Below are 21,757 nucleotides of genomic sequence, written 5' to 3'. Positions count from 1 at the left end.
ATGCCAAATGAACCTTATGCCAAACGACCGTATGTGTCACCTACGGTTATGCCAAATGAACATTATGCCAAATTAACTTATGCCAAATGAACTTATGCCAAACGAACTTATGCCAAACGACGTGCTCCCGTGCGGGGTTGTGAACCGAACCCAGGTGAGCTGCGTACAAGGCAATTGATTTACCAACTACGCTATGCCCGTCCCCTGATACTAGCGTCGCCTGTTTGAATTCGTTTATAAAACCGCGTAGACGTTTGCATATTCACGTGAGCTTTAGAATGAACGAATGGGCCGTCATTCTGATGTTTAATTATGAATGTACGCTTCAGATGAAGGAAGAAAGTGAACTCCCCTATCTCACTGGAGTCTATAACTATATCGCTCTGAAACTTGTTTTCTAGTGCAGCGGCTCCTAACCTTTTTCGTACTAATGGCCCCTTTAGTAATCACCCTGGGTTGCTGCGGACTGCCTCGGATAAACATCGATTTTGTATGCTATCAATATGTTATTTTCAGTTTGTTAGCAAACAAAACTTGAAATTTCAATCTGCACTCGGCAATCATATTTTTCTTCGCGGACCCCCAGCAACGACTTCACGGCACCCTAGGGGTCCGCGGGCCCCAGCTTGAGATTCGCTGGTCTAGTGTATAGCTCCGTATTTTAGAGTGGGAGCTCCCGAATGACTATGTTTCATAAGCGTTACCACGTTGGCTTCATCAAAATCTTCAGAGCTTTCATATGATTCCGAGATCTTGGGCGTAAATGATCGCATTTGGAACCGGGTTTGTATTACCGCAAAAGTCTCGAGTGTTTATATTTGTGATGTATTTTAAGCGCATAGATATTTATATTGTTTTTCGTTGGAAAATTAACAGAACCACTGTATTAAATCAATAAAAGTATTCTACTTCAAAAAAAATTACCGCGCATTTTTGGCGAATTTAAATTGCAAAACGAAAACGGTAGAACATCGTGATAAAACTCTCTATTTGCCGTATTGGTGGCCCGGAAGAGATCCGATATGATTGATGGTTCGAGAGACAACAGATGTTATTTCAAGCTGCTATACGACCAGCGGTATTTACCTCGTCCAAATCTATTGTCTATAGATACGCCATATATTATCGAGAAATGTGGAAAAGAACAGATGGGCACAGATTTCTGCCAAGATTTAATTGTGAAGTTATTTCGGTAAGAGATCGTATTCAAATTCGTCATACCTAATTTGTGACACTCAAAATGGCCTCGTGAAGGGCCGACTGTCAGCGAAAGTAATGTCGAGCTGGTATACTTGTACCCTCACAGTGGGACGACGTGTGTCAAAACCTTCAAAGTCAATGCTCTGTATTTTATTGCGAATATTTAGTTTTTTTTCTCTAAGTTTGAATAAAATTATCATCAAATTGAACAATCATCGGGACAAAAATCAATTTTCACATGTCGTCGTAGCAAGTGATGTTGAGGATTTCTGTTCAATTCAATTAACACGAATTTGTATTACCACCGATCTTCAAATGGAAATAAACGGCCGATTGGAGCAGTTCTGAATTCATTGGAAAGAAGAATGAGTGCGTTAAACTATAGCTTTTCATGCAGAGCTTATTTACATTCATTCTACATTAAGAAAAAGAAATTGAAAACTTGAATGTTATATCACTAGTTTCTATTCCGATGCCTTATTATTACCCTTACTCAGAATATAGTGTAGCTTTGCGCTAAAGAAATATGTAAGTTTTTGAAAATACTCTTATGGAGACACCCTTAAGCCCATAAATCTTCTTACATAATACTAACCTAAACAACTTTGCACTAATGAAAAAATAATTTTGGAAACCATTTCTGCTATTACGTTTGTTTAGATACTATTATTGACGTGTATATTAACACTTGAACGACAACCGCTTTCAAATGGGTAAACATAAAAATAATCGGAAAAGGAAATATGGATATCAAAACTGACAGCTGAAAGGATTCAGTGTCACAATATTAGTCACAAGCCTAGTTTGTAGACATTTTTTACAGTTTTGTCACAACTTTGTATGAAGAGTTTCCGCTGTGTACCGATCGGATCCGGTAGGTTTTTTACAGCCAACCTCTGCACGGCACGAAAAAAAACATGGGCTTAGTATATTGCAAATAGGCAATTTTCTAAACGACCATTCATAGTCATCCATGGGGCGGTACTAACTATGCAATAATTTGCTCAATCGCCGGTCAAATAGTACGGATTAATCATGACGCAGATAGTTACTACTTTTAAACAATCCAATATGTCTGTTATTTGTAGAAGTTGTACATTTCAAGAAATTGAATAAAGAAAATTTATAGCACAAAAAGCTATTTATTTTGCTCAGTTTAAAGACATCTATTCGTATTTGAAAGCAGTTGAAAATTTTAAAACGTTTGAAGTATTTTACTTCAAAATAGATTAATTTTAATATACTATGAAACAAGAACTACAGGTACATGAAGATAAAATGAACTTATTAAGGAATCATACAATCTATGCTGAGTTTTGTTAAGCAGTTCACTTGAAAATAAGCACAGCATTCATAAGTTTGCTTAAGAGATGCGTCTGGTATCACGTGTAGTAGGTAAAAAAAATCGATTTTGCTTAATTGTTAGTATTGAACCTCTTGAACAGTCTTACGCTATATCGATGGCCATGCTGAACTCCTTTTGATTTCAAGAGTCCTGTGTTCCCCACGCGTATTTGTGGCCACACCCGCAGATCAATAGTTCTCCGAAACAGCATATTTCAAATTGGCGGACACGATGACTCAAAAACTGTTTACGTATAAAGTTTTTTAATAGTACATTTTTTCCGTGAAGAAAACGAATATTAGTTTACAAAAAATATTGATTATTCGTCAGTTATGGTCTTTTCTCCGAAACCCTTTTTCATTTAAGAGGTTAGTGGTGATCACGATGGAAGTCCAGCAGATCAACTAGAAACTCACTCAACCTAATGATTAGTTGAATAAATAATCTGATACAAATACATCAAATTTGGTGTAGTGTCATAAATCAACAAACATGACAATGTCTGTTTATAGGTACAAGCTACAAGCAAAATATTGAATGACAAACACCCCGTTTTAATTCGCCTACTAGATCAATCAAATCATCAAATCAACGCTTCGGTGTAAATGGTGTGTTACTTTTGATCGCCACAGCTATATAATTCTTTTTTTGCAGTACAAAGTACTATCTAACTGATGTAAACACAAATCGTATTGAGAGGGAGCTTAGTTAAAAATAGATGAAAATACTGGTGCAGTGAATTGAACAAGGCTATATAACGTGCCTATACAAGCGTGCTAAGCGCACCCACGCTGTGCTGTTTCAAAAGAGCAACATATTTTTTTCAAAAATTCAACGCCGTTAGACACACAACAAACCAATTTTTTTGTCAGTATCTCCTGCTTTTACCGCTTTCAATTCCTCTTTTTACTACCTAAACCTAGACTGTGATACAAGAGGCGTGACTTTAATTTCTGATTTTTTGTTTGTTTTGTGCCAGGGGGATCGCTTACCCAGCCCTTGCATGTAAATAGCCCAACATGTAGGGTAAGTGAAAATGTTGCGCCCAAGTTCAAGGTTACAACGTGATGCGAAAAATAACAAAATTCTTACCTTTTTCTCCGCAAAATGTGTGCGTCAACTATAAATAATCCTTTTCACTCAGAAGATTACTAGAGAATTGTTTTGTAAGAAATATTTCAAATTGCAAACATTTGCCTTTATCGCTTCTTGGTTGCTGTTAGGCTCGTTTTAACACAAAAAAATCACCAACTATTACACTTTCCGGAGACGTAAAACGTAATAATTATAAACTTTTAATTCGCGCTTCTCTCACTCACTTGTCTCACTAAAAACTTCGATTCAAATAGTATTTTTTCGCGAACCGCATTAGTAATCCGTACTGTTGATTCCCTTCAGGCTAAACGTCAAAATGGATGACGTTTTAATTATTTTTGTTCTCCCTTTGCTTCAAAGACGAGTTTTATTCGTTGATGATGACCCAACAATATCAGGCTCTTGCTTGCGCACACATTCAGGAAAATTCCGCAACCACGACGACAGAAATTACTGCTTCTTGCTTGCAGGGTTGGTTTTTGCCACTGCAGAACTGATGTGCCGGGGAATGCCTTCAAAGAGTAAAAGTGCGTTCCTTTATGTAACCGTTCAAGCGAAATTCCTTCACTCCCGTTTCGATTGGACACAATCTCCAAATGCACTACATGAAACTGTACTCGAGCGAAGGGTTTCTTCCAGCTCGAAATATTTTCATGCTATTGATCACGAGTCCTACTTCTTAATTAAATTTGCGCAAAGTTTTTCCAACTGGAATGCAACAGAAAACATCTCAGCAATACCGATCAAAATTAACTCCAAACCTGTTCACTTTTATCGCCGAATTGCCTGTAAAAATATAGTACAGGATCCAAATCCAAAATAAAATATTTTGCGACTCTTCGGGAATAATGTACCCACTTTTGACACGGTTCAAATTCCAACACACACTTCCACCGTATTACTGCTATAGGGAGAGCACAAGAAATGAAAAAGAACTCTAAATAAACACCACCACCTTGCGTGGTCAAAACTCAGCTAATCACTGACGGGAAAAACGGTCACTCGAGGAACTTGGCCTGACCGCGGCTGAAGTCAGGTACTGGCTGACTGATGATGAACGGGGTGTTGGCACAAACACTAACGACTTGGAAACAAAAAAAATCCGAGCAATGACAGTTTGTCCTGACGTTTGGTGCAACAAAAACATCGCAAACACTGAAAAAATAGGCTACACTGAACGAGGGGTCACATTTGGTTGAATATACACTAATATACAGTATTGTTTTTATAATCCGTCCGTTTGTATATCATACAAATTTGACCCATCAGTTACAGATTTTGAAATCGCTAGAGGTGTGATTACTTCGAAAGATGTATGTAACGAACGTAATAATTACAATTTGGTTATTTTAATTCCCCTCCGTTTTTCCGCCTTGCTTGTAGACGCACACAGAAAAAAAATATTGGTAAAAGTAAGAGTGTTCCGCTCTTAGCAAACAACAACCAACGCCAACTAATAGGTTGAAAGTAAAACTTTTAAATTAATCAAGAATAATAATCAAAGTAAAACTTTTCCTTTTAAGCAAATGAAGAATTGTACTCAAAACAAGTTTTATTTTTAAACAAAGAGTATGCGTTGGTTGTTTTTTGCTAAGAGTGAAAAACTCTTATTTTTACCAACATTTTTTTTCTGTGTGCGTATGTTATATTCTTAATATTTTAATAAGAATGTCAACCGCATGCATGAAGTTATTGTTTATTCATACTGTTTTAGGAATAGGAAAGCATCCTCTACCTTCCTGTGTAAATAAATACCATTCTACAAATATGTTGAACTATTAACAAACTATTGATATATTACTTCTGATTTCTTCCAATCATACTATCATCTATTGAAAAACTATACTAATTTTAGTTACCATTTCTAATATCTTCCGTGTATCTTATATTGAGGAATATGGATCTTTAATTTGGAAAAAATGTGCCAGTTTTTCATATGTATTGTGCCAGTTTTTCATAACGGGTGTACGAGTACACCTTAATTATTCCTTTCTGACTTTTAAATTGAATAAAACTAAATTAAATTCAGCCAACAAACTGACCGTTGTCCTACTAAATGACGTATCTGCAAATATCTCGTTCGTCTCATTGTTAACCGGGACAGCACCCCACACAGCATGATCTGGTACTTTTGCAATCCGTTAACAACTTGCAATGTCAAGTTTCATCTACAACCTATCGCTGGACGAGCTTTTGTTTTTGATCCAAAGACTCCTGTCGAATCAACTGCTGCTTCGCTTGAAAGATTTTGTCAACCGCTAGTTCTAGCTCTCGTAGTCTTTGTTCCTCTTCCAATAGCGCTTCTTTCTCGGCTATTTGTCGCTGTTTCTCTGCGATCTCCCGGTTTCTCAATGCATTCTGTGCCCTCGCTGTCTGTTCCTTCATTTGCTGCTCTTCCTCCAAAATTCTCATTTCGGCTTCCATTAAAGCTGCACGAGTGCTAGAAGTTACGCTTCCAGGTGGGGGTGCTACAGTTTTTATTACTTCTTTTCGATCACACGCTTTTGGATGCCGGTTTCTCATCCGCTTCGGAAAGTTTCAGGAATTATTCATAGCAATTCTTTTGTTATGTCGCTGTGAATAAAAGAGATTATAACTACTAGAGGTCGCATACCGTTGTTAACAATGATGGGTTATTATTTCGCTCTTACATAAACTAGACCCATTAGTATGACACATATTGCCCCGGGTACACACATGGCAAAGTAATGGGATACAATATGCTAGAGCAAAACCCCATGTTTCAGTTCGTGAATACATGGAGACAGTAGCGCTTTGCTCTCTCTAATTGTTATAATCTCTTTTCCGTGAATTCCCCCCTAAGAGCATGTTCAGGAGTGTTTTAGTTTTAGATTTATAATTTTGACAGTTCTATAATATAAAACTTAAAATTTTAAAACTGGAACTTTCTGTCCCCAGCAGCAGTTTTAGCGGGTGTTCTATTCAGTTTGAAATTCATATCTCACCATGCCTTCAGCGTTACTGCATTCAAATTTATTTTTCCCCAGTCTATTGGGTCTAAGTGTCTGTGCTCAAAACTTTGCAAGTATTTAAAACAGAGTTCTAAACGTGTTTTAAAATCAGCAACAATAGAACGACGTCGTATAACAGTTTTAAATTTTAAAACAAAACTGTTCGAAACTATAAAACAAAACGCTCTGCTGGGGATGTGAATGTTTCAGTTCCAGTTCTACTTTGAAACTCCTATATAAAATAAAACGCTTCTGAACATGCCCTAAAGTAAGTTGATCCGCCAAGCGAAGACACCAACCACAAAGTGGAGAAAACTACCGTCGACAATGCGTCACCTGGCGATGAACACTGCAACCACCTCCAAAATGCCCCCTACACCTAAGCATGGTATGCACCAAAATTTTTTTAGCCACTAAAAAACATGACGACAGTAGCGCACCTGGTGGAAATATCCCAACTACCTTCGGAAACGTCGGGGATTTTTGCCCAAGTTGAATGCTGAAAATGAATGTCTGTTCTGTGTTTTATCGATTACCGACGCATTCTACAACGATAACTAAACGGGAATTTCGGATGCCATTGAAAGTTTAAAACTAACATGAATGGACATTGTTATTTCATTCTTCCAGAGTAAAAAAGTCCAGTGATTCTCAAAAATATATCAAAACAAAATGAAATATTATTCCTTTTTCCAAAGGAACTATGCTCAGTCAAAAAATAAGAATAACGAAACATGTTCTACATGTTTATCGTAACGTTTTTCCTACTCGGGTAAATATCTAAAAGGTCAACACAAAACTTTCTCCATCCGCTTGAATTTCTTTAGCAATCACATATCCTAACTGTAACTGCTGATTGCCTAGCTTTTGCAGTACGACAGAGAATTCTGAAAAAGAAAGAAATCCAACTCTTAATTATTGGTTATTCAGTATCTTGCGAGCTTAGAATTTTGGGACCATTCATAAATTATGCCACCAATAATATGATCAAAAGTAAATTAAAACATGTTTCTTAACGTTCTAGCTCACCCCACCCCCCAATATGTAACAATTTATCAATCACGGCCCACCCTTAAAACGTACCACAACTCTTACTAGATTCAACATCTCATGAAAACTTAGCAAAGAACATAATAATCAAATTGTAAATAACATGATTCTAATACATAAAATTGAGCAGTATATAGTCAATATACTTCCATCGACTCAAAAATTACCTTTAACAGAACAGGTGAATGCAACGCACGGGAAATCGAGTTCTTTCTGAAAACTGCGGATCGATTCACGCTTTACCGAAGCAATGTTGCCGTAATCGATGAACTGGACCACAAAACTATTCTTATCTGGTGCTACCATGATACAAACTGCTCGATACCAGAGTTTATCGGCGTCGAATACTGCAACGCACATTTCATCGACCCTGCAAAAAATAGAATTGTGCATTAATTTAAATGTAATGTCCGTTTGTTAAGAAATCATTTTACTCTGGGCAATATCCATCTCCTCCAATATTGGAGGCGTGCTTGTTGACTTCCTCAGTCAAGGTTGAATAGCGTTGTATGTTTGCTTCGTTCATTTCGCATACCGTCATAATACCCCGATTTAAATCACCATCATCCAAAATAGTAAGTTTGACATCATTTCTGCCGGCCGGCAACGGAATCAACTTCAAATCGTTAATCGTAAACTTGGTAGGGATAGCTGCCTTTGCATTTTCCTCCTGTTTGCTGTTTTTCTCTTCCTGAGCCTTCAACTTCTGTTCAGCCATAATCGCAGCATTCCGAGCTGCCTTTTGTTCTAGCTCAATTTTCGCCTGTGCCATTGCAGCTGATTTCTGACGAGCCTCCTCCTGGTCACGATTTTTCTGTGCCTCTGCCTCCTCAGCTGCTTTTTGTCGAGCCTCTTCCTGATCGCGTATCTTCTTTAGCTCTTCATCTGCTTCGCGAAGCGTTTTATCATGATGTTCCATCAACAAGGTAGCCAACGAACGGTTGGTGTTCACATCGATCAGCTTGACGCCGTACATGTATGATCCACCCTCAAACATTAATCGAAAGCTTCGTTTTTCTGTCTTGAAAACATCAAGCTGCTTGACCACGACATCTCTGTCTCTAATGGTTGCCTCATTAACATCGCGTACTTGAACTTTTATCGTGAAAACTGGAAGGTTACTGATAAACCCATTAGCAGCGTAGAGTTTACCGAACGGAATTTTTTTGATGCAACCGTTATCGAGGTCCAACAATTCTACCTCCGACGAAGACACGTTTTTCATTACACGCGCCCGGTACGGCATCATGATATCATCAACTCCTATAATAACATCATTCGCCAGAGGAGACGATGTAAGAGGCTTTAGTCCCGGTAGAATCGTTTGCAGTAGATCGGTATAAATGTTAATCTTATCTTGAGGACAAATTATCACGGAGCTAACATTCAGCACCGATGTAATCTTCACTACACATTTGTCTTGAGGAATATGCGGCCAATAATTGATACCAACCTTCTTTAAATCGCATACAAACTCAGTAAATTCAACTTCCGCGAGAGAACGCTTTCCTTCGGCGTCTTTCATCAACGCCTTCATAGAGCGATTCTTGTGATCGTAACTAACACGTTCAAAGCCAAACGCAAAACTTGGCAAATAACACAATCGTTTGAATTCCACCTCATTCATAATTACTTTAACGATTTCCATCAGAACCACTAAGCGAGGCTTATGTTTGTACTCATCTGGCAGAATACGAATTTCCTGATCCTTAAGCACCAAATCAATGGTACCGTTGTCCACGGTATACACCAGCTGGTTGTTCTCGTGTTGATCTACAATTAGACCCCTTGACCAGCCTGCGCCAGAGGAATTGATGCAAACTAAATCAGAAACTGCAGGTTCTTTGGCGATTGGGAAATTCGGAGCTACTTCCACCAATTGGGTGAATAGAACCTTCATAAATGGCTTTACTGCAGGAGCTGACAGCATAACCAGTGCTTTACGTGACGACAGTACAGAAACAATACCACCACTACCACATTTCTCCTCTCCAATTCCCAGCATGTCGAGCAAACAGTGCGACATGGGAGTCTGCTCCATCTCTACAAATTTGCATTCCTTCTCAGAACGAATTACTTTGATTCGAATGCGCTCGCATAGCTCCAGCGAGCGGTTCAAATTAGCAATCTCTATCTGGAATGCGAAGGCCCGCAGGTTTTTCATCAACAGGATAGGAGCCAGTAGCTCCGACGTCGGCACTGTCATTGTGTCTCCATAATCAATAAGACGAACTTTAACCAAGCTTTTCGCTGGATCAACCTGTAACAAACCACCTATGGTGAATATATCAAAACAAAACAGTTCCGTACCTTTTCAAGAATCACCACTCTGTAATAAACGTCGCCATCGAAAGGGGCGGCAAATATGTCATTCACCTCAATCTGCTCGTAAGTGATAGGTTCGCCCTTCCGATTCAGTTGACTCTGAATGTCCCGCAGAAGCTTATCGCACACCGCTTCGTGGGACGCAAGAATTACCCAAGCCCGCTTTGGCGTTGTGCTTTCAATGCACTGAACGATGACTTCGAATAGCTCACCGTCATTTTTCTCCAACGGAAACGGTTCTAGCCAATATTTCGGCGAGTTTGCCCCAACAGCTGGGACCGCACAATCCAGCTTCGATTGGCTGGAAGTAGCTGCAGCAAGTTGCGTCTTTCCGGCTGCCTTTGCCATCATTTGATGGTTCTTTATTACTTCTAATTTCAATTTTGCCAACGTTTGGGGCTTTTGAGGAGACTCAGGACGCTCTTCTTTCGACACTGATATGTCTTGAATTGAACTAGAATGATTAACGTTCGATTTTTCCTGAAAAACTTCAATTTTCATTGCCGAGAACCGTTTCTCGCAGTCTGTTGAGGGTGCCGTAACGGTTATATTATGTGCAGAGCTTTTAAAATGTGACTCATCATTGCTGGTATTGTTAAATTTTGATGTCACTTCGCGGTTGATCGATGCTTCCACTGTTCCGAGAGGAATGTTCGGCTTACGTAGCGGTTTCAATGATCTTCCATCAATCGCTAGCATACGCGATGTTGCTTGTTCGATGACTGAGGAGCTCCTCAATGGTAGCGCTACGCCACCGGCCAGAATTTCCAAGTAACTATTATTTGGATACAATTTCCTAAATAAAGGCGGAATTTTTATTATAAAGAATAATTGTATGAAAACAGTTTACTTACGGAATATTAATGCACACTTTCTTATGGTCTGCCCAGTCGCGAATTTGACACTCAACAGAACAATATACTTCCAAGCAGCGACTACACATCAGTTCAGCCGGTTGTTGGCATAAAGCGCATTTCTTTATAATATTCATATTTATGTTGAGTACAATGTATTTTTTTCTTCTGAAAAACTTCTATAAAATATTCTTTAAGCAGACGAAATACCAAAATAATATCATTCTTCTACACGCGGTTCCGGAGCAGCGGCAAAACGAACTACGCTTTTTTGATTCCGCACGAGCAAATGAAAAGATAAAGAATATACAAAATTGAAAAGGCCTATTGAACATCTACCCAGTTAAGCTCAGCCGGAAATGAACTGGAATTCTGGCTGGTTCCAGTTCGTATTCCGGCTCCAGTGACACAACCGATCTATAGATAACTATAGTTAGGATTCGTTAGAATCGGTTGTGTCGCTGGAGCCGGAATGCGAACTGGAACCAGCCAGAATTCCAGTTCATTTCCGGTTGAACTTTACTGGGTAACGGCGGTAACATGTGTAAAAAATCTCGCCCATTCACAAATTTTACTAAAAAATTGCCAAATGTCCAACTGAACTTTGTAAAGATAGACCGACGTTAGGCAGATATACACTAAGAAACAAAAATATACATAGTTAGCATACTTTCTGTTCACGTCTCTTTTCGTCTGCTGTGATTTTATGCATTTTCATTTCATGCAAAAATTTCTAATAAGCATTCAATGAGTGGATAGACCGAATATGTCCAATGCATAAAATTTACAGCAGAAGAAACGAGAGGCAGATACTATGCTGCATAAATAAAATTCTGCGTGTAGCCTCATATACACGGTAAAAAAAACTTTACTTTTATTCAAATTGCCCATTTTCGGAAGTTATTCTAGCTATCAAAAAAGTGAGTATTTTTTGTTTCTAACAATGAGCACTTTTTATCCATTTCACAATTACTCGAAGAAGTAATGTCAATGGGTATATTGCACCCCGGTGACACGGCTGTCATCTACATACATTTGTCTTGAAGCCAAAAATTTTGGTTCTTTGGTTCAATTGACTGTCAGAAAATGCGTTTAAGCTATGTTCATATCTAGTTTTGTACACTGAAAAAAATCCAAACGTTAATTCTATTTGCTTCAAACCGCTTAAAATTCATATGAAGAAGAAATGCTATTGTTATCTCGCGCACACATACATTCTATGTGTCAACTGTATAAACTATGTATGCACACACATAAGTTATATGTGCATATTGTTATAGAATGGGGTTTTATGTGCCTAATAGTTATGAAATGTGAATGTAAGATTAATATTTCTTGTAAATACACACATTAGGTTTATGTGTCAGCAAATAGTGTCTATATGCTTCCGTTAATTGCAAAAATTTATGTGTAAAATCAATAGGCATAACGTTTACTTTTTTTTTAGTGTAGGACATCGTCTTTGTGCGTAATAACTATTTACTAAACAATTTATTATTTTATCCGTCATTATGCTAACTGAATATGGTTTAACTTCAAATAAACGTATAAAATGATTGCAGTTGGTAACAAAATCGCAGAGCAACGACATTTGAAGAGATAGTGAATTATTTTATTGATAAGTTTAGTGTTTAAATTTTATTGGTTTTCCACGAAGCTTAACAACTTGTTGAAAACAACCACTGCAAGCAAATTTCTTCTCTGGTTTAACCAACGATACAATTTTTGCACAAACAGGGGCAAAATTTTTCTAAAAAACACTCTAATCTAAAAAACTCTCGCTTTATAAAACCCGTTTCAAATATGTTAGAATATAAAAACCGAATATAAATTTCAAGCATAAGAAACAGACTGGGACTCTCCTTCTTAAGAGTCGGCTTCAATATTAAAACCGGAAAAAATATATCCGATTATTACAAAGTAGTTTTTTTAGCCATCTTTCAATCTTGAACATCACGATATACGAATGCTCCTGCATACGATTTATTTATTTTTAACCGGTTTTTATACTTGAGGTCCATCCTTGCCGAGTTTAATGGGTGAGAACTTTTTAAGCGATTCTTATGCTGAAGGATATCTGTCGGATTTTTACGCTTGAAGCTTATTTCCGATTTTTTTATTCTAATATATTTGAAACGAGTTTTACGAAAGCATATTCTGTCCTTGCGACTTTTATTTTCGGCCGCTCATATAGTCTAAATAACAGCGTTCTTAATATTTCTGTTATTGGGAATTTAATTTTTTTCAAAAATGTCACTTTTCTGGTTTTAGTATTTTAACTATTTTCGATCACACCATCATGTGTGACTAGTAGAGTGGGACATGGTTATATTAAAAAATAAAATAAAATTTTGCTCCGAGTAACTTTTTGGGTTCCATTTAGCTCCCAGAACAACTCTGCAAATTTAGCTCGATCGGTGAAACTATATTTTTGCGCCCACGGTTTAAAGTTTACATGGGATTTCGTATGGGGAAATTGTATTTTGCAAATTAATTCTTCCAAGAGCCGATCGTTACCTTCTAAAAGCAAACAGATGTTTGATTTTTATAGAAAATTTGTCAAGGAAACAAAGTCTAGAAGACTGCGAAGCGATCTGATGTCTGTGGAAAAAGTTATTAAGTAAAAATCATTTGATGCCCTGAAGATTGATGAAATTTTTTCTTTTCATAGCATCACTGCTTCTGACTGTCGAATTATCTACAAAATTTTCAACTTTCTCTTATTATGTACAAAAGAAGCCACAATTTATCCCTCAAAACTCTTACGAAATGACCTTGGCCAAATAGCATACACTGAGAAAAATCCAAACGTTAATTCTATTTGCTTCAAACCGCTTAAAATTCATATGAAGAAGAAATGCTATTGTTATCACGCGCACACATACCTTCTATGTGTCAACTGTATAAACTATGTATGCACACACATAAGTTATATGTGCATAATGTTATAGAATGGGGTTTTATGTGCCTAATAGTTATGAAATGTGAATGCAAGATTAATGTTTCTTGTAAATACACACATTAGGTTTATGTGCCAGCAAATAGTGTCTATATGCCTCCGTTAATTGCAAAAATCTATGTGTAAAATCAATAGGCATAACGTTTAATTTTTTTTGAGTGTAGATAAATCAAAGAGAATAGGGAAAGAGACGAAGAGTGAAAATTAGTCAAAACGGCAACACTCCCTTTATGATGATTTCAACACTAGAATTTTGGCAACCGCTTCCACAGGCAGCACTTTAAATGACTTCTATTATATTTTGAAAACAAACCGTATGTCGATCGTTGGATTTGTTTATCAAACGATGCGCATTTCGAAACAAAGAGATGAAATAATTCTATAGCTTGTTTTTACTCATGCATATACTGTAGAATACACCTCACAATCACGATTGAACCAAATTCTGACGAAAATTGAAATTTCTTTTTTAATAGATGTACAATACTTATCTCCTCCAACTCAGACATGAGTAATGTTTATTTACATTGCACGATTGGTCTGCTCAATAAGGTATTTTTGGCTTCACACTATTCGTCTCTTTCCCTATTCTCTTTGAGATAAATGATTTAGACACATTAAGAGAAGATTAAAACAAAATTGCGTAGAATTGGACAACCAATAGCAGTGGTGCTAGAAAAAATAAATATATTTTATCAATCGTCAGAGCATCAATCGGTTTCTGCTTAACAACTTTTTTCTCAAGCGTCAGATCGTTTCGTGGTTTTCGAGACTTTTGTTTCTTTGTTAAATTTCCTATAAAAGCCACATAACTATTTATTTTTAAGAAGTAATGGGCGACTCCTGAAGGAATTATTTTGTGAAAGTAAATTTTCCCATGCAAAATCCCATGTAAACTTTAAACAGTGGGTACAAAAATATAGTTTCAGGAGTCGAGCACAATTTTTGCACACTTGTTCTAGAACTCATATGGTACCTAAAAAGTTGCTCGGAGCTGGAATTTAATTTTTGTCCCACCCTAGTGACTAGTTGCACAATCATTACATTTCCTCTACGAGCTATCTTCGACAAAATCGCATGGACGTAATTAAAACACCTTGAGCACATCCGCATATACTCAGTTTCCTAATATTTACTTGTCTTGAAGATGCTAGGTTAGATTGCTTATGCGTAAAAGTTTTTCAAATGTTAGATAATATTTGTAGTGGACTTCCCGCATTTTTGCCATGAAGTTCGTTCAAGCAATCATCCTTGATGGAGTTACGATAACATCTCGAACCATTAATTCACATCAGATAGTTAGATATCCGATGCAGAGTTTCATGCAATATTTTCACACACACACTACTTAGTGTTCGTTTCTCTCTAACTTTTATTGTCAAATGGTCAATTCAAACATAGGAATTGAGTCCCATATCCTACTTGTAATGTTGTTAAAATGCTCTGTGCCCCTGTAAAACTAAAGCCGGAGACATAAAATACTCCTTCAGGTTCAATTACAAAAATAATTCGGCTGATTAGGGTCAGTTGTTTTCATACACCTATCAGAAAATTACAGTTGGTGGATCAAAACAAATCGTTAAACACACTAAGGGCAAGTTTCTTCACTCTCGCGTAGCAGTTGAGCCAGTTTTGAACGTACTGGTGAGCTGGTTTCAAAGTTAAGCGAGAGTGAAAGGGCTTAATACAGTTACAGATTGGAAAGCCTACTCTATACCCCTGAAAATTCCTATCACACTGCAACTCTAGTGTAGGTTTATCATATACTGCTTCTCCAATCGATATTTCCATTCGTTTCTTATTTCACCTAATTTTTTTGCTCAGTCTTTGTTTCGAAACAAATTCCATTTATACGAATAACATTGTGAACCTTTTAATAAATATTTATAACAGTATGCATGTACGCCATACGTATGAACAGTATGAATGTAGCTTAATAATTTGTTGACAACAACACCACCACAACAACAAACGGAGGTTTCAGGAAACTATCACCGTGCCCCCGGGGTGGTATGTTGACCTCAATAATGGGTGAAAAAGCCTTAAGAATTATTTCAAGTGAGTTAACCTGCAAACTAAGGATCGTAGCGGTACCTGCAAATTATCGGCCTGCATCGGAGTCCTTGGCGGAAACGGAGCATTTCGGCAATGCTCCGAAAACAACGACTGGTTAGACTACAGATGATATTGCAAAAATGCTCCAGTTCGGCATTTTTAAAGATTGTTGGGTTACAGCTGACCCACCACAAAATGGTAATGGTGTTTTTAGCAACTCCAAAGCGTTTTAGCGGTCTCAGATAACCGTAGGAGGCATTAAAACACGTGTTGAAATAGCTGGGAGTAACGATCGACAATCGGGTAAACTTAAATAATTACGTCGATTATGCCTGTGAGAAGACGACGAAGATGACCAATGTTATGGTGCCGAATAACTGGTGTTTCAAGAAGCAGTAAGAGATGTCTTCTGCGTGGTGTAGCGTCTTCTATACTGAGACGCTGCATTCCGACATCTAGGTTGCGCTGAAGACCAAGCGAAATTAAAATAAGCTGAACAGCGCGTTCCGCTCATCGTCATATGAGTCGCGAGCGCGTGCGGAACTATATCTACACGGTAAAAAAAACTTTACCCATTTTATGTATTCAAATTGCCCATTTTCGGAAGTTATTCGAGCTGTCAAAAAATGGGTATTTTGTTGTGAGTACTATTTATCCATTTTACAACTACTCGATGAGGTAACGTCAATGGGTATATTGACCTTAATAATGGGTGAAAAATCCTTAAGAATTATTTCAAGCGAGTTAACCTGCAAACTAAGGATCGTAGCGGTACCTGCAAATTATCGGAGTCCTTGGCGGAAACGAAGCATTTCGGCAATGCTCCGAAAACAACGGCTGTTTAGACTACAGAGGATATTGTAAATATTCTCCAGTTCGACATTTTTAGAGCAGCCAAAAGATCCAGCCATCAAAAATATATCCAGTTGGCGATATTGGATATCTAGCGCTTAAGCCAGGTTTAAACGTACTGCTGGTTTAAAAGTTAAGCGAGGGTGAAGGAATCGGCCCTTAGAATAGGATCTCTATCTAGATTCTTATATTTTTATAAGGAGACAAAAATGTGAAATGAAAGTTATTTTATGTTTTTTTAATTCAGAAATAATTCTATTGACGGTTTTTTTGCATTCTGGTGCAATTTTGATGAATGGGTATTTTTACGCATTTTGTTGTAACAGCTCCGTGAAAAATAATGGGTAAAACATACTCAGGTTGACGTACAAGGTCAAACTCTTTACCCATTGAATGGGTTATTCCACTTTGATTGAAAATTCTACGCATTAATGGGTACTTTATTTTATCATTGTAGAGCAAAGGGCACACTTGCCCACCCACTGAGACGTCCAAAAAATTGTTTCAAAATCGTTCAACACGGGTCCAACGATGGACGTTCGTTGAACGGTTATTTGGACGTTGTCCAAATTGGTCCAACGAACGTCCTTCATTGGACGATTTTGAAACCAACCGTTCTTAGAGGGCAGTTAAACTCATTCCGGAACCGGTTCGGATTTCTGAATCCCGGTCAGCGTGGCAAGCAGAAAGTTAGCAAAAGTAGAGCAAAGCGAAATTGATGGTGGCAGAGTTTCTGCGAGCATTTTGCGCGATTTGTGCGAGAATTCTGTCAACGAATTCGCTCAAATGCAACAACCGTTTCTGAGAGAAGCGGTTAAACCAACCGATGCTGCTCACTTTTATCCAGAATCCAGTCAGAAATGTACGGCCAAGATCTCTGCACGCTTCCTGCCACATCTTTGTCAGATGTTTTGCTCGATTCGTGCTAAATTCTACCAGGTAGGAATTGTCAGAATCTTTGCACAGTTTATGTCCGAGTTATTCTAGGGTTTTGCTCGGTTCCTATCAAAATTTGCCAGAAAACGCGAGCGAAACCGAGTTCGCTCTAGCTCAACTAACCCGACAGGATACGCGCAGAAATCAGACAGGGCTGCCAAACCAAGGCTTACAGAAATCTAGCAGAGCGGTCTCTGCCAGAAAATTTGCTCACTGGGCACTGTGACAGTACATTAATTTTACAATAATTTAAAGTAAATCCTATTGTTATGCTACAATACAAAAACAATAAACTTTAACGTTTTTATAGTAAATTTCAATTTAAAATCGACTTTTACTGTAAAAAAGGAGGGTGGTTATGTATCTTAACACTAAAAAAATCGATTTTAGTCCATACATTTTTTCTCGTGAACAGTAAAATTTAATGTGAATTTACTGTATCAGTTTTTTGCTGAACAATAAAATTGATTGTTGCATTGAAATTTTATTGTAAATCTCCTGCGAGAATTCTGCGTCAAACAATGTCGAAACAGGAATAACTATAATACTTATTGTTTTATGATTGTTTGTAGGGTAAATGATACTGTAAAATTCTACCCGGGCCTTTATACTCGATCCAGCTATTTTGTTTATAGTCTCTTTTCAAAAAGAGGCGTGATTTGTACAACGTTCATTAATTTTAATAAACGGCAACTCTGCAAATTCTGATAAAGAGTGCTGAGATCAGAACAAAACAAAGTTACCGAAAAAATGATTGATAGGGTGCAGTGAAGTCTACTGAACTGTCGAACAGAATTTCCGGAACGTTTTATAAGAGTTAAAATTGCTGTGATTTATAAAACAAACGAAAAGAAAAATGCTTTCTGCTTCTCGTCTAACTGTAGCAAACCTCCGTATTGCACAACCCAGGGTAGCAGCGATTCGAACAAGAGTGAATTTCTCTGGTAGTGTTTTATAGGTTATTCGACGTGACTATAAACATGATGTAATATCGATTTCTGTACGATGCAGGTGTGTCCGGATCTATGACCTACAATCGCCGCTGGCTCTCTAGGAAGGTAAGTGATATTTCTGAAGAGGTTACCGAAAGACGACGCAAACTGCTGGAAGCAAGTGGCGCTAGTTGCTACAGCCCACCTTATCCTAACTGCAGTTCGGAAGGAAATACGATGCGGCCTGGTTGTATCGATCCTATGAAAACTCCAATGATTGGCGTAGGTATTCAATATTCTGGTAAAACTGGTCCCAATTGTGAAGGTGATGTGCGCATGCCAGCTAGATCAAGACCGAAACGAAGCGCTCTCAGTCGGAAGGTTCCTTAAAATGCGATAGGATTTAATATTACAATATAAAACCAATCACTTTTTATTGCCGCAGGAAACTCCCGTTACGCCTGTCTGCAATACCCTCGAACCAGCGTCAAAGGTTTCCTTTTCATACATTTATTGAAATATTTCTTGTTTTGTTCAATATTGTTTAAAGAGTTTTTTTTATTCAATTACAGGAATATGACTCAGCGAAATCGTCTCCACCAGCTTGTCCCCCTTCACGTTCAGCATCAATTCCCTCTCCATCGAGAACGCATCCAGTTTGTCCTCCTTCTAAGACCACACCACCTCCAGACTCTCCACCGCCCAATCCTCCAGAGAAATCTAAGGTTCCTTACATTATTGGAGCCATCGCTCTAACCGCGGGTGGTTTGGGTCTTGCCTACAAATTAGGTTTATTTGACAGCGACCCTACATTGGAACAAGCGTCGCCAGCTTCAACTCATCCACTAAAGACAAGGACACAATTTCCTCCCTCCTCGAAGGATCTTCCCAAGCAGGTGCCATATCTGCTTATCGGCGGGGGAACGGCAAGTTTTGCTGCGTTTCGCGCAATAAAAGGTCACGATGCGAAAGCGAAAGTTCTAGTTATTACCAATGAAACGGAAATGCCTTATATGAGACCCCCGCTTTCAAAGGAACTTTGGTTCAATCCTGAAGAAAAAGCCCAAACCGAACCGCTCAAATTTCAACAATGGAACGGCGTTGAACGAAGCATTTATTACGAGCCGGAGGATTTCTACATCGACCCGACTAAACTAATGGATTCACCGAATGGAGGAGTAGCTATCGCCAGAGGTTACGAGGTACACAAGATCGATGTCGTCAACAGGAAGGCAATTCTGACCGATGGAACCGAAATTGGTTACGGAGAATGTTTACTTGCGACTGGAGCAAAACCAAAAAATTTACCTGTTTTCGAAGCAGCACCGCTGGCGGTGAAACAGTACACAACGTTATTTAAGAATGTGACCGATTTTGAGGAACTTGGTAAGAAGCTGAAATCTGGTGGCAAAGTGGCAATAATCGGAGGTGGTTTTCTTGGAAGTGAACTAGCCTGTGCGCTAGCAAAATTCAGTGAAATTCGCCAGAAGAGATTAGAGGTTTATCAACTGTTTCACGAGGAAGGCAATATGGGCAAAATATTGCCTGAGTATTTAAGTCACTGGACGACGGACCGTGTTCGAGAGGAAGGTGTTAAAGTTTGGCCAAAGACACAAATTAAAGCAGCGGAAGTGCATGAGAAAAAACTCCGACTAACGTTAACCGATGACAGTGTATTGGTGGTGGATCACGCTATCATTGCTGTAGGTTCGGAACCAAATACAGATCTGGCAAAGACATCTCAGTTGGAAGTGGACTCCAACCTAGGAGGTTTCTTGGTAGATGCTGAACTTAGAGCACGGTCGCATCTGTACGTAGCAGGTGATGCTGCTTGTTTCTATGATCCAAAGTTGGGTCGTCGACGAGTGGAACATCATGATCATGCGGTCGTGTCCGGTCGTTTGGCAGGTGAAAATATGGCTGGAAAAAGTAAGTAAGGACATGTGTGGAGTAATTTCAGTAACTAATAACATTTTCTGTTACAGACAAACCATACAACCATCAGAGCATGTTCTGGTCAGACTTAGGTCCAAGAATCGGCTATGAAGCGATTGGTTTAGTTGATTCGGCTCTTCCGACAGTAGCCGTTTTCGCAAAGACCAAGACGGAAATCATTCCGGATACAAGCGAGAAATTGCAGGCAGTAAATACAGCAGTCATTCCGGCTTCGGCAACCAACAGTGGCAACGGCAACGTTCTAAATAACACCGGAATTGTTAGGGCGAAAGAAAAATCCCCGGTTAAACAACAGGACGAAACAGATGATTTCAACAAGGGTGTGATCTTTTATTTAAGAGACGAGAAAGTCGTCGGAATCATGCTGTGGAACATTTTCAACAGAATAGGAACCGCCCGTAAAATTATCGCCCAACATACGCACTATGATGACTTGAACGAGGTTGCAAAACTTTTTAATTTACACGAACGCCCAGAGGAAACCGATTCAGAGGAATCGAAATAAAATTGCAGTGCTTGGTAAAAAAAATAATCCAGTAAAACAAAATTTAACCGTGTCTGTATTGATGGTAGGCGGCATTTCTTTTGTACTTGTATTATTTTGATCATGCTTATAAGTCAGACAACAAACAATTCAGTAAATTCTAGTGTTTAAAACAGTATTATTCGTTTGTGTTTTATTCTAGTATCAAAATAAAAGCAGTGTTATTCTGCATTACTACGGAATGATTTTTCGAACGAATGTGGTTCGATCGAACCCAACTCCAGTAATTGTTTACTTTAGCTACTTTTCCCCCTGTAAGTGGAAAACATGTTTTTCTTTCGTGAATATGCTAGTTTAGTGTTGTAGATTCATAAAAGAGAGGCGGAATGCGAAAATTTTTAATAATTCATTAATTAGCTTTAAAGTAAGTTGTACCTAATAACTTTGTTCATAGGGATATTGTGCTCCCGAAAGTAAGGTTTTTGGCGAAGCTAGTTTAATGTAGCCGTAGTCCTCGTACTCGTCATCGGAAACGCAAGCAAACCTGTGATCCACTCGTTTGCCCGGTATACTCAAACATAGGGGCTACCTCTAGTTTAAGTCCGACTGAGCGGTAGCGAAGTCGGACAGCACCGAATTGAAACGATGTGGCGTAGCCACATTAGGCATTAACAATGTTTTATTTAGTAACAATAGGATTGTATTCATCGGCAAAAATTAAATTATTGTCACTGCCTAATGT

The 21,757-nt window shown here is 38.3% G+C and overlaps 3 protein-coding genes across 5 annotated transcripts in view; 1 reads left to right on the top strand and 2 right to left on the bottom strand.

Annotated features, from left to right (window-relative positions):
• Window positions 1-4,700, bottom strand: part of LOC131685120 (protein kinase C and casein kinase substrate in neurons protein 1) — a 122,209-nt gene extending 117,509 nt beyond the window's left edge. For both annotated transcript variants that reach the window (XM_058968580.1, XM_058968581.1), the window contains exon 1: window positions 3,638-4,700. The gene's annotated coding sequence lies outside the window, so the exon portion shown is untranslated. The remainder of the gene's footprint in view (window positions 1-3,637) is intronic.
• A 2,507-nt stretch (window positions 4,701-7,207) lies between these two features.
• Window positions 7,208-11,116, bottom strand: LOC131682827 (uncharacterized). The gene is made up of 5 exons (XM_058964595.1): window positions 10,842-11,116; window positions 9,973-10,783; window positions 8,097-9,922; window positions 7,830-8,032; window positions 7,208-7,499 (listed from the first exon to the last, which is right to left on the bottom strand). Exons 1-5 carry the CDS (start codon window positions 10,976-10,978, stop codon window positions 7,393-7,395), a joined length of 3,084 nt encoding a protein of 1,027 aa, XP_058820578.1. The 5' UTR covers window positions 10,979-11,116; the 3' UTR covers window positions 7,208-7,392.
• A 7,223-nt stretch (window positions 11,117-18,339) lies between these two features.
• LOC131678683 (apoptosis-inducing factor 1, mitochondrial) lies at window positions 18,340-21,183 on the top strand. Of its 2 annotated transcripts, none has more exons than XM_058958928.1 (4): window positions 18,340-18,587; window positions 18,655-18,701; window positions 19,148-20,504; window positions 20,561-21,183. In XM_058958928.1, exons 1-4 carry the CDS (start codon window positions 18,500-18,502, stop codon window positions 21,034-21,036), a joined length of 1,968 nt encoding a protein of 655 aa, XP_058814911.1. In that variant the 5' UTR covers window positions 18,340-18,499; the 3' UTR covers window positions 21,037-21,183. The 2 variants fall into 2 exon arrangements, with proteins under 2 accessions (XP_058814911.1, XP_058814912.1); XM_058958929.1 differs by lacking the exons at window positions 18,340-18,587; window positions 18,655-18,701 and adding exons at window positions 18,777-18,956; window positions 19,021-19,068 and having other exon boundaries at window positions 19,126-20,504.
• Window positions 21,184-21,757: the final 574 nt, after the last annotated feature.

This window comes from Topomyia yanbarensis, chromosome 2 (assembly GCF_030247195.1).
Source record: "Topomyia yanbarensis strain Yona2022 chromosome 2, ASM3024719v1, whole genome shotgun sequence".
NCBI lineage: Eukaryota > Metazoa > Arthropoda > Insecta > Diptera > Culicidae > Topomyia > Topomyia yanbarensis.
The sequence above is the reverse complement of the archived record's forward strand: the minus strand, read 5'-3'. Positions and strand labels throughout refer to the sequence as shown.